The following is a 12,710-nucleotide window of genomic DNA, read 5'->3' on the forward strand; positions in this document are numbered from 1 at the left end:
CCAGGTACAGTTTCTCACTGCAGAAGAGGAGAACTGTGGCGCGTTTGGAGGATCAGGAGGGGAGGGCGCTGAGTAAAAATATCAGAGTGGTTGCGGTGCCAGAGGGAGTCGAAGGGCCAAGCGTTGAGCTTTTTCTGGAGACCTTGATCACAGACTTCCTTCACCCCAAGAGATTATCCACGTTCTTCACGGGTGAGCGGGCACACAGGGCTCTGGTACCCCCTCCGCACCCGGGGGCTCCTCCAAGGACAATCATTGCACACACATTCAATTTGCGGGACAGATATGTCATCCTACAAGCCGCTAGATCCCATGGGAACTTCCAATACGAAAAAATGCTACTGTCCGCTTTTTCCCCGAACTTTATGTAGAAGGCCCAACAACAGCGTCAAAGCTTTCAAGAGGTCAAAAAGCTATAAAGGACCGTGAACTCAAGTATATGATGCTTTTCTCGGCTCGACTGAGGGTAATCACGGAGGGCAAAATAGGCACTTTGCCACGCTGGAGGAGGCCTTGGAGTGGCTGGAGGGGTCCAGAGCTGCGGGACGCATGGATCGCCTGAGTAGCAGAGGAGGGCTTGGTGGAGGGAAGCGGGTGGCCTCTCCAACACAGCGACCGGAGCAAGGACTGGGGCCAGCTAGATCTCCGGCATCATAGCTAGTCAAATTTGTCATGACCTACCACGGAGACTACCGAGTCCAAACACTGAAGGGTCCTGGTTCCAGTTGGTGGTGGGCTGGACGACATGCAGCGCCCCCCTTTTTTCCCCTCTGGGCCGAGATGACACTTTGACTGGGGCTGCCTGCTGGGTACAGGCAGTGACTCTTTATTGACTTGGGCTGTGGTGCTGGTGGCAAGTTCAGTGCCTAACTAGAACTGACGGGTGATGTAAAGAACAGAGATGTAGTTTGGGGGATTGATTCAAACAAACTGTTTGCATAGTAAATGGTGAAAGTCCGAAATGGCGGCGCTAGCCCACCCACACAAGAGTTTGAGATGTTATGGGCGACAGGGGCTCCACTGATTGAGGGGTGGGCAGTTCAAAGCCTGCTTTGCGGGGCTGCAGTGTGGGGAGGAAGTTCCTAGTTGGGGATTGCTGATTAACAGTTAACGGTTATACCTTGTTGATATGCTATTACACAGCAATGCAACACCATGTGAGGGAGACATGGGCGGGACTGGGGGACTGGTGCAGAAACCAAGTTGGGTAGAGAAGGGCTTTCTAATGGCAGAACCAATAGCTCGCACCCTTAGGGTCATGACATGGAATGTGAATGGTCTGGGAAGATGCATCAAACAGACCATAGTCCTTCAGTACCTGCGCAGACATGGCCCTGATCTTGTCTTGTTGCAGGAAATGCGCCAAAAGGGGAACGACTATAAGGCCCTGGACAGGTTTGGGTACCAATTGGTTGCACATGTGGGCTACACAGCGGATTCCAGGGGAGTCGGCATCCTTCTAAAAAAATCTATATCATTCATTCTGACACCTGGTGGGACACACTGGGACAATATGTGGCGGCCTCCGGGATCTGGGAGGGACACACTCTCTACATGTGTTCAGTTTATGATCTGCCGAGACTTCAGGGGTCTACTCTTGCGTACCTGGGTACCCTACTGCTTGATCTCTCAACGGGTCTCCTGGTTCTGGGAGGTGATATGAATCTTGTGGTTGACCCGGGGTTGGACAGAATTTCACATGCAAGGCCACTAGATGCTTCAACGACACTTAGGTCCTACTTGGACTCTTTTGGCCTGGCGGACTACTGGAGGGAGCAGAATCCAGGGAAGTGGCAGTTTACTTATTCCTCAGTCCCCCATAGTAGCTCGTCAAGGCTAGACTATCTATTCATGACTTGGACCCCGGACTCTTGTAGGTAGGTTGCAAGGGGCTGCACAGTATCCAAGCGGGATCTCAGATCATTCCCCTGAAGGAGTCACCATGCTGGGTCCCTCACAGTTCTGCTCCCTGCCAACTCGATTAGACCTCTGGCATTGGAGGGATAAATCCTTTGTTGACAAAATAACAGAGAGGGCAACCCAATACTTTGAGGACAATCTGGGATTAGTAGATTCCGCATGTACCCTGTGGGAAGCCTTTAAATCTGTAATTAGGGGCCATCCTCAAGACAATCAGGGGCAAGAAAAAGGAACAAAATCTACAGGCCGCGGAACTAGAGTGAGAAATTGTAGTCCTTGAGGCCCACTGTCAAGCAGAGGGAGGGGCGGAGGATGATCTTCCCCCATCAGCTGCGCCTCAAGCAATATGAGCTGCACGCTCTGGGTGAACAACATGCTTGGGCTTATGTGCTGGCATCTCAATGTCGACTGTATGATGTGGGTGACAAAGCCAATAAATTATTGGCCTGGCTGGACAAGACAGACCGAGACCGCTCGTGGTTCAGGGCAATACAGACTAAGGAGGGGACCCTATGCGGCTCCAACAAGTCCATAGCGGAAGCCTTCGCCGCATATTACGAGGTCTATACCTTGATGACTCGGATGACTGAGAAGGATTATACGGTCCTCCTGTGGGATAGCCCGCTGCCGGGGCTCTCGGAGGCAGAGAGAGGAGAGTCAGATGTTAAGCTGATGGAAGAGGAAGTTGGGGGCTCCAGTCGGGCAAAGTGGCAGGACAGAATGGACTCCCAGCGAAGTAATTTAAATGTGTGGGGAGCAAGGTGGCTAAACACTTGTTGGTCATGTTTCAGGAGGCACTGGAAGTGGGACTGTTGCGCTGGACTGGATCAGAGGATCGCAACTATTGTGCTGATCCCAAAGAAAGATAGACCCCTGGAGAGATGCGCATCTTAAAGAACTATCTCCCTTCTTAACACAGAGGTCAAGGTCCTGGCAACCAGACTGTGCGCAATTGTTACTAGGCTGGTCCACTCGGATCAATCTGGCTACACGCCGTCCAGATCCACACATCTGAACTTGCAGAGACTTTACGGGGTCTTAAACATGACGGAATGCCATAAAAAGGAACAGGCAGCGCTCCTATCTCTCGATGCCAGAATGGCCTTCGATAGTGTAGAATGGCCATATATTTATGCGTCTCTCAAGAGGTTCGGTGTAGGTCGGTGATTCGTGGCCTGGATTAGACTGTTATACCAGGAACTGGTAGCCCGGGTGCGGGTCAATGCTACTCTGTCATAGCCCTTTAGCCTACACAGGAGTACTCGACAGCGGTGCCCGCTTCCCCCATTTTATTTGCGCTGGCACTTGAGCCCTTGGTGGAATGGATCTGACAAGACCCCCTGATTCGGGGTATAAACTCTGGAGCAACATGGGAGCAAAGTATCTCCCTGAACGCAGATGACATTCCGGTTTATGTCGCCGAACCCGGATAGTCCATCGATAGGATAATGCAGGTCTTTCACATATCTGGGGATCATTCCGGTTACCAAATTAACTGGAAAAAGTCACTGGCCTTTCCCCTGGTTGGAACCCCACCTGGGTGCATTGAATGACTAGGACATGGGGCAGTGAGACAAGGTTCCAGGGTTGTGGCGCTTAAAGCACAGTTCAGATTGACCCAGCTGCGGATTCTGCACAGGGCATATTATTCCAGGGTGGTAATGCTCAAGATGGGTAGGGCACAGACTTTGCAATATTTGCAATGACATGGCTCGGAGGGTACCTTCTATCACATTTTATGGACATGCCCAGCGATACAGACCTACTCGCAGAGGGTTGCTGGAGTGGTGGGGAGGGCGGTCCCGCTGGATCCCAAGCTGCTTCGCCTGAATACAGTGGGGGAGGAACACTAGCCGAAACAGCAAGCACTATGGATGGCCATAGCAGCAAAGGTAGCTAAACGCAATATTGCGCAGGCTTGCGGTACTGAGTCTCTGCCCAGTATACAGAAATGGTGGACAGACCTTGACTGGTGCCAAAGTGCAGAAAAAGTAATCTATGAGAGTAGCGGTTGTCCTGGGAAGTGGGAGAAAATCTGGGGCGTGTCGGGGGCCTACAGAAACAAGGAGTGACACTTTGTTAGGGATGGTGCAAGCAAGGTGGAGGGACACTGATCCGGCTATACCAATCCATACTACCTGTGGGATGGTTGATTGAAATGTTATATCTTTGATATTTGACACCTACAGAAATCTTTCTCTGAGTTGTCAATAAATGATAGGTCTAATATTGCTGCATACTGCATTGTACGATGACTGTTTTGTTGTTCCATAAAAAGATTTCCACAAAAAAAAGAGAAACAATGAGTATCTGACCAGGGAGGAGGTAGGGTCACATGTGGATATACAAATGATACAAATGTTTGAGAAATGGAGTTACAGGTAAGTAATTTCTACTCCAACACTAGCTCTTGTATATATATTCACATGATTAAATCAGAATAGCAAGCAGTACACATTATGAAATACAACAAAGCAGGAAGCAGGCTTAGCGTTAGCAAAAAAGGCTTCTCAGGACTGCCTGTCCCAGTGCTATGTCAGCTTTTGCAAACACATATAGGCAGTAATGTTTGGTCCTGCAGGCGGCTGCACAGCTGTTGGCTCTCAAAGACATCCCAGCATAGCAGGCTGTGGTTGAAGCCATTCCCCTGGTGGAACGCGCCCTCACTCTTGCCTGAAGTGGATCCTTTGCTGTTGCATGACAGAGCAATACAGGCAAAGAGTCAACGAGCCATCTCCTGTTTAGGCAGAGCTTGACTTTTTTGTGGTTGAGTAAATTATACAAATAGCTGGTCTGATGTGGGTGTGTTCTTTGACTTGTCTGTACAGAATTTGAGGCATCTATGTAAATCTATGGAATAATCTTTCTGGCGGTGAGGATGGATTAGGAAAAAAGGATATAAGAATGACAGGGTTATTCAAATGCAATTTAGTTGGCACCTTAGGAATTGGCTGGTTGTGTGTATCACTTTGTCCTTAGTAAATCAGAGGAAGGCTTCTCTGATGCTGAATGCCCAAATCTCTCCCACTCTTCTAGAAGATGTCAAAGCCAAGAGAAGTGTTGTCTTCCATGAAACAAATTTTAAGTCCACTCAAAAGGAGTTAACATCGGTTGACTTAGGTCTATATTAAGCTCCCATGGAACAGGAGGATTTTGAAGAGGTGGAAATGTTCTGAAGAGCCCTTTCATAAATTGTTTAATGACCCTTTCAGAAAACAGAGTTAACACTGAACTGTCAGTCCTAAATCTGTAGACTGCAGCCAGATGGACCCTGACTGAAAAGTATTTGAGACCACTCTTGGTCAAACTTAATGAACAAGGCAGGATCTTAGAAGGGTTTATTTGAAGCGGATAATGACCATTATTCCTGCGCCAGACGCAGAAACACTTCCACTTAGCATTGTAAGTCTTATTGGTAGCTGTAATGATATTTATGTTTTAAGCATCCCCTAGATCCAGGTAGGTCAATAAATACCCTTCCCGCATCAATAGGTGGACTCATAGCAGATTGAGGATCCGATATGGATGTCTTTAGAAACGTGTTAAACTTGACCAGGATCATGAAAAACCTGTAATGAAAACCTTAATTCCTTTGCGATTTGGAGACAATCTCTATGGCTCCTTGAAGAGAAGCATGAGAATTACCATTTGCAGCTCCTTCAAATGAAGATGATGTTCCTTTCTTGGTGGACAAAGTGGCCTGATAACAATTTATCTCACCTATGATATGTTCTTCCATGCAGGAGCAAGAGAAAATTATCCCCCTCACATTTTGAGGACCAGATGGGAAGGGGGGATGAGGCAGTGGAGGTAGGAGTCAAGCTCTTTTCTGATTGTCATTGTTTGTGCTTGTGAAGAACGTATTCCTTCCTGAAGACCTCCAATAAAGCTTGTTTTTATTTCCAACAGTTTAAGAAGTATCCTTCATTGTATTCTGTCTTTGAGGATGATGATTGTCCCTGACCTCCGTACTGATTGAATCCTGCTCAGAAATACTGGGATCTTCTTAAGTCATGAAAGTTAGAGAACTGCGATATTGCAGAAATCTTAATGCCTCTGCAGTATCAGTGTCTGATTTAAAGGCCCTGCAGAGCAAATCAAGTTTTCCAATGAAAGTTTAGCCATCAAAAGGCATGTCTAAAATCTTTGAATGGACATCTGTACAGAAGGTTGTAGATTTCAACTAGCTTTGCCTCCTTAGCATAGTAACTCTTGCCAGCTGGCGAAAACCTGTATTTAAAGCATCCATTGCTGCATCAATAACGAAAGAAGAGAATAGTTCTCATTCCTTTATGATAGCTCTCGTCGTTTCTACCTTATCCTCAAGAATACCATCCAGAAATGGAGTTATGTCATGTCACATATGGCGATCATAAAGATGGTGAATCCCCAGTGTACTGGCTGTTCTTATTGAGGTTGCTGCCATAGAGCAAATTCTCCGGCCCAGATTACCAAAGCATTTGCTATCTTTGTCTGACAGGCTAGATGACTGCGTTCTTGGTTCTTCTTTGAGCCGCTAAAGCAACTACAGAATCCGGTTGTGTATGACCAGTGAGGCAGTCAGGAGCTGAATCAGGGCTTTGGACTACTTTTCCTGATAAGGTATCACAGCTGAAACAGTAGAAAGTGTCTTCATTAATTTCAGACCTTCTGACCAGACAATCAAGAATAGGTATGGATTTAATGTATTTTCAAGGTTGTTCTTAAAGGCATAATGAAAACATGGCTAAACTCCAGAGGTCATTGGTAGGATGATTTCTCAGCAGCCCTTTCAATCAATGAATGAAATTTAGCTATATCATCTGTAGCGCCTTGTGAAATTGGTCCAGCGTTTCCACTTGGGCCAACAAAATATCGGCCATTATCATTTGTTTTATCACCGTCTTGTGGTAACTCACCTTCCTCTCCTTCTATTCAGAATAGGTATAACCACTGGAGCAAACATCATCCATGTCTTCTTCAGGGATTGAACCCTTTGGCGTTGGAGGAAGTGAGAGCAGTGATGTCTGCCTAGGAGGTGAAGATGGTGAAGGAGCTGGCTATGGAGGAGGGAGGATGGTAGCAACAGGTAACCCCATGTCAGTATTATGAGTTAACTGTGGTAATAACTTAGTAAAAGTATCCATCATTTGTTGTAATGTTGATAAAAGGCCATTGACACTTGGACTACCTCTGGTTCTCTACAATAAGAAGATGGTTCCTGTCTGTCATCTATTTAAGTACTTCTAAACTTGTATTCCTGCTGACACATTCATTGTAGGACTCCTCATCATACACTGCCTTCTCTTCCAAATCTGAGACATATCTTACACCCAACTGCATTGGGCTGTAAGAGGTCAATGAGTCATGATCACCAGCATCATCTTCTTGATCTGAATGCAGTAATTGTACTTGAGGCACATCCACCACTTGTAAAGAGGAAAAAAACATCTACTCCTTTGTTTTTCATTGACTGAGCAGATCCCAACTGTGATGCCATCAACTGTATGTTCATCAATGTCAACTGTATGGTCTTTGATGTCAACAATATGATCTTCGATGTCAACAGTATGGCCATCGTTGTCTTCAATTGTAGGGGGGTCATCAACAGTACGATTGTAATAGACAGTAGGGCTTTGTCGACAGAATTGTTGGCGGCAAGGGTTTGCTGTCGACAGCCTGATCTACGTCGATGGTGTCCTACTTGATGTTAACAGTACTGTCATCATTCAAACAAAGACTTTGATGTCGACTTTGACGTCAACGGTCTCGATGCTGACGACATTTCCATTGAAGATTTCTTCTTCTTTGTCACAGGTGAGTCTCTCTAGCACTTAGACTCTGGTTTGTGAGCAGAGGAAGTAGTTGCAAGTGCAGGAAGTAGTTGCAAGTGCTGTACCAAACAGATCAGGCTCAGGAAACTGTAGAAGTCCCCTCTTGTATGCTGCCTTCATGGAAGTGCTTTAGGGGCTGGAGCACTTCTCACAGAACCTTCCCCAGAAGAGACGGCATCTCCTTTAGAAGGAGGAATATTTTCTTTTTTAGTGAGGAATAATGCCAACCTCCTTATGAGTCTTAGTGGAGAAAGACTTACAAATCTAACATTCTGCTGACTTGTGCTTAGGATAAAGACAGCAAATACGAGAATTAGTGCAAATCTTCACGCTGCAATAAGACAAACAGGTTTTAAAAAGAGATCTCTTCTCTTTGTCGGCCATGGTGACAGTTGGTGACAGTTGCTTGGCAGACCAAAAAATCTCCTTTGCCAAGAAACTGTAACAATCTTCCTTAAAAGTCATTCAATACTGTAATGCTGAAGATAGGACTCGTTCAAGTCCTGAGCAGACCAAAATGAAAACAATTTCAGGGACACTGACAAGAAACTCCCTCACACATGACAAGTGGTAGAAATCTGAGCTATGGTGGCCTTTAGGGGAAGTAGGACTGCTTAAGCTTTCACCTTATTAGCTGAACATTTGGTTCTTTCAAATTAAGTAGATGTGTTACTAAACATATTGTGTTTCAGGCCTATGTCCTTTTTTGAATTATATAGTATATGACATATATGTTTACACTGTATGCTGCCATTTCCAGCTGAGGACGGGGAAAGATTGAAGCATGGGAATATATAAAATATTGGATGTTGGAGAAATTAGCATCTGACCAGTTTTCTGAGGCTTAAAGGCAGGGTCTGAAGGTACCAAAGCCTGTTTGGAATTCTTTAGATCAGACTTCTCTATTGAGCTTTTTGAAGTTTTTCCCTGGTTTTTAGAGTTAGACTCTTGAGCCTGATCTTCCAAAATAGTCAGTGCTAACATTGTTTGTCAGTTGTTTAAGGTTTTCAAAGAAAAAGTCTGAGAGATGCAAATTTTGATGGAATATAGCTAGTAGAAGCATTTTATATGTGGATCACCCACATATTTTTTTTTTACAGGCTTAGCAAGCCTTGAAAAGCAATTAATCCCCCCCCCTTCTCAAAAAAAAAACAAAAAAAAAAGAAAAATAAGCTTTCTGAGGTTGGTGATGATGTCCTGGGGTATTTTCACACCCCTTAATGGATGCCAGCAGTCCAAAGCCTCAGAAAACGAGCTGAAAAGTCACTATTTACAGTGATCTTTAGCTTGTTTTCACTGAGACCATATGATATTGGCTCCTCACCACACTAGGTGACTGTGTGATAGGAGATTATATAGAATGTCACACAGTGGGACCATGTGAGTTGATGGGATGCAACTTAGCCATGTTTCTCAATATCCTGACCCCAGTAGTCTGACAAATTGCTTAAAGGTTGCAAAAAGTCTTCGAAAGAAGAGATTTATTCTGAGGGGTCATCACACTGAACGTGCAGAAGGAAACCTAGCAGTTGGAAGCCTCTGTCAGAGTGAGGGCTGAAGGTGCTGGTCACTGATTGGCTGGAGTTTGTGTACTTTACAATGACGTGAATAGTATACAAATAGTGTACGTAAACGTCCATGTTGCGGAAAGTAATGTAATGTTTCTCAAGGGAACCCAGCCTGCTGTTGACGGGAAACAATTCGAGCATGTGTTTCTATAAACGATCAAATGCTAGAGAACCATATTGTCTGGTAGCATTATCTGGGGAACAGTCAGGCGCTTTCTATATTAACAAAACATAAATAAAAGGGACCAAAACAAAGAGAAAATGGAAACGAAAAGAGCTGCCCCACCAGCGCCGGCACAAAATCAAACATTTTCAGGCAGATGCGCACGGGAGCCAGTGATGTGCAGTAATTCACAAGAAAATAGAACCAATGGATCAAGCTGATTGACTCAATGCCCCAAGCTACATCCTGCCATAGGCAGAAAAAAAAATCTGAAAGACAATCAGACCAATGGTTGAAGAGGGCTGACTCAAACAACCACCCATGCTTGTACAGGCATTTAAGTATTGCTGAAGTTTTTTTATCACAAGAGACTGTCAGATAGCTAAAGAGGTCATTCAAGACCTAAAAAGTACTTTAAAATACACACAGGTAACTACAAAGTTACAAACAGGTAAAACATTACATTTGGCAAATCAATATACAACTCCCATGTTACGAAATACTTTCTGCAGAAGTTAATACTGTGTAATAGGAATCCAACTTTAAAGGCAAACTGGCTTTAAAATATGTTTTTCCCAAGCGTATAGACCTTGTCAATGGCTTGTCACCACAAGCAACTTAGGCTTACTATATTTCACATAAGCATTCCCACAAGGCAACAATCTGGCATACGGTTATATAAATAAAAATAAAAACAAGCATTGGCAAAGCCAATAGGTCCTGTCCATGTGAGAACTATTGGCTTTGGCAATGTGTTTTAGCCATGTTGCACACCAGTGTGGCTGCTGTTTAGCATGGCTAAATGTTTGTGTGCAGAGTGGGCGGCTCATCAGATTGGAGAGGCGCGGCGTCATAGATTGGAGTGGCGTGGGGTCAGAGTGGTGCTGTTAGAGTGGAGTGTAGTAGGGTGGACAGGATTGTCATAGAATGGAGTAGTGTGTCATAGAAAGGAGTAGAGTTGTAGAATGGAGTACAGTGTCATAGAATGGAGTGTCACAGCGTGGAGCGAAGTGTTGTAAAGTGGATTAGAGTGGAGTGGACTGGAGTGGAATGGAATGTATTAGACTGGAGTGGCTTAGATTTGAGTGGAGTAGAGAACAGAGTAGAGTGGCGTGGAGAGAAGGATAAAACAAATGCACACACAATGAGTCGTCCTTACACAGTTGCTGTCAAGTACAAAGCTCCCATGACTCTGCCCCCAAAAGCACACACTTAATAATAGTAATAATAATAATAATAATTAAAAAAAGATTGTGACCTTTATAATGTAACTTGTGCTGATGTAAATCGCTCCAGGTCTAGTTGAGCTTACACTATTTAACAAGTAGCTAAAATTAAAAAAAGAAGACTTAGTACCTATATCACAGCACAAGCAGTGGATGGAAACTGATTAAACGAAATCAATCTGCACTTGATCCATGTGCCACTCAAAGAATGCAAGTGATGCAGGTACTGATGTCTGGGACAACTAGAAGGTAGTTAAAAAGACAGACAATGATGCTGAAGAATGGTAAGGAATGGGAGGGCTAGAAGCCTCTTTTAAGGATTTTTTAAAAATGTTATTATAATTTTTTTTTATATATACAATAGGTAGCCAAGCGACTGCATTGCATGAGTGCTGCCTGCAAACTCAACCTCAAAAGTGCCAAATTTCAGATGGTAAAACAATATATGTGATCTTTTAAAACAGCATTATCAAGGTCTCTTATACTACTTATAGTACTCATCTTCTACTCACTGGTTTTGTCAGAGGGTCACCACCAAAACAGTCCTCGCTTCGTATGGTAATCTGTCCATGTAACAAAATTCCTGTCTATGGGCTTTAACAGCGTAATAAAAGTCTTTCCCTAAAAGTTTCTTGGCTTTAACCTGTTTTTCACAATAAATAGGTCAAGTAAACTCTCTTTGTCTTAATGGTTCTTAAACAGGCATATCACACACTTTTTCCCAACAAACATATCAAAACTATAGGATTAATAATTGGCTTGTCACCATAACCAACTCAGCCTCACTGTGCTGCATATAAGCTGTTGGTCAATATAAGCGCTATTTTGCAGTGGAAGCACACACCCTTTGCCATCAAAATTCTGCAAGCAAGAATAAATGTATATGGGCAGAGACTAAGCTCAATCTGAGTACTGTTTCTTAAAGCTTTTTCTAGTGATCACGTTAAGGTCTGGCAACACCTGTGCTGTCAAGCCACGCCTCCCCCAAAAAAAATTACATCCTTAGCTGTAGCGGCAGAAGATTTTTTTTGTTGTTGTAATTAAACATCATAACCTGACTACTTAAAAAAAAGGAACTGTTTTGGTGTAAAAATAGACTTTCACTGTAAAACAAATATTCTCTCACCTGCTGTACAAACTTCTGGTCAATATAGCGTTTTGCAATACTGGGCTGGAAATCCTGACTCTCCAAAAATCTCAGGAAAAATTCATACACCAACTGAAAAACATGAACAAATAAAGAATGATTTGTACAGAACTGAGATTAGATTCAGCTACGCTGGAATTAAATAGCATTTACATTGAAACGTGTAATACATTTTAAAAAGTCCACTCTAGTAGGTTTACTTGGAAACTATCCAATTATACAGAACATAAATCTATTATTTCAAATATCTTAATATAAACAACTTTTACTTTGATCAGGTAATCAATTATTTAGAGGCAATACACAATGCTGTACAACAACAAATATGGCAGAAAGGAAACTGGCATCTCTTTATGTAAGAATAAATACATTGTTTGTAGGTAGATGCTAAAAAAGAAAATAAGCTACTTACTTACCTGTAATTGTAGTTCTCCAGTATTGGTACCTTTCATAGATTCACAAGCTTGAATCATTCCCTGTTGAAGTGGGAGTCCCACGGTACCACAGATGGCAGTAGAGAAAAAGCTTACATAGAAGTCAATGGTAAAGACGTTCACTTCAACAGCTTATCAACATCATTTAAAACAAACCAAAGTCCAGCAAATTAGTCGACAGCACCCTTTTGAATCTATGAGAAATACAAATACTGGAGACGGAAAATGTTACTTACGCAGTAGACATCTGTTTGTGGCATGTAGTGCTGTAGAATCACATGCTTTGCATATGTTCGCCAACTAGTGTTGGGCTCAGAGTGTTACAAGTTGTTTTTCTTCAAAGAATCTTTTCGAGTCACAAGATCGAGTGACTCCTCCTCTCTGTAATACTGCGCACTGGACTTGAGTCCTTTATTAGATTGTTTTCCCGCAGGCGGGT

The 12,710-nt window shown here is 43.7% G+C and overlaps 1 protein-coding gene across 2 annotated transcripts in view; it reads right to left on the bottom strand.

The window, feature by feature from the left end:
- The window catches only part of PPP2R5A (protein phosphatase 2 regulatory subunit B'alpha), a 465,744-nt gene that overhangs the window by 269,559 nt on the left and 183,475 nt on the right, over positions 1-12,710 (bottom strand). For both annotated transcript variants that reach the window (XM_069233927.1, XM_069233928.1), the window contains one exon: positions 11,817-11,909. In XM_069233927.1, the coding sequence (XP_069090028.1) occupies positions 11,817-11,909 (93 nt within the window). The remainder of the gene's footprint in view (positions 1-11,816; positions 11,910-12,710) is intronic.

This window comes from Pleurodeles waltl, chromosome 5, assembly GCF_031143425.1.
Source record: "Pleurodeles waltl isolate 20211129_DDA chromosome 5, aPleWal1.hap1.20221129, whole genome shotgun sequence".
In the NCBI taxonomy this organism is placed as follows: Eukaryota; Metazoa; Chordata; class Amphibia; order Caudata; family Salamandridae; genus Pleurodeles; species Pleurodeles waltl.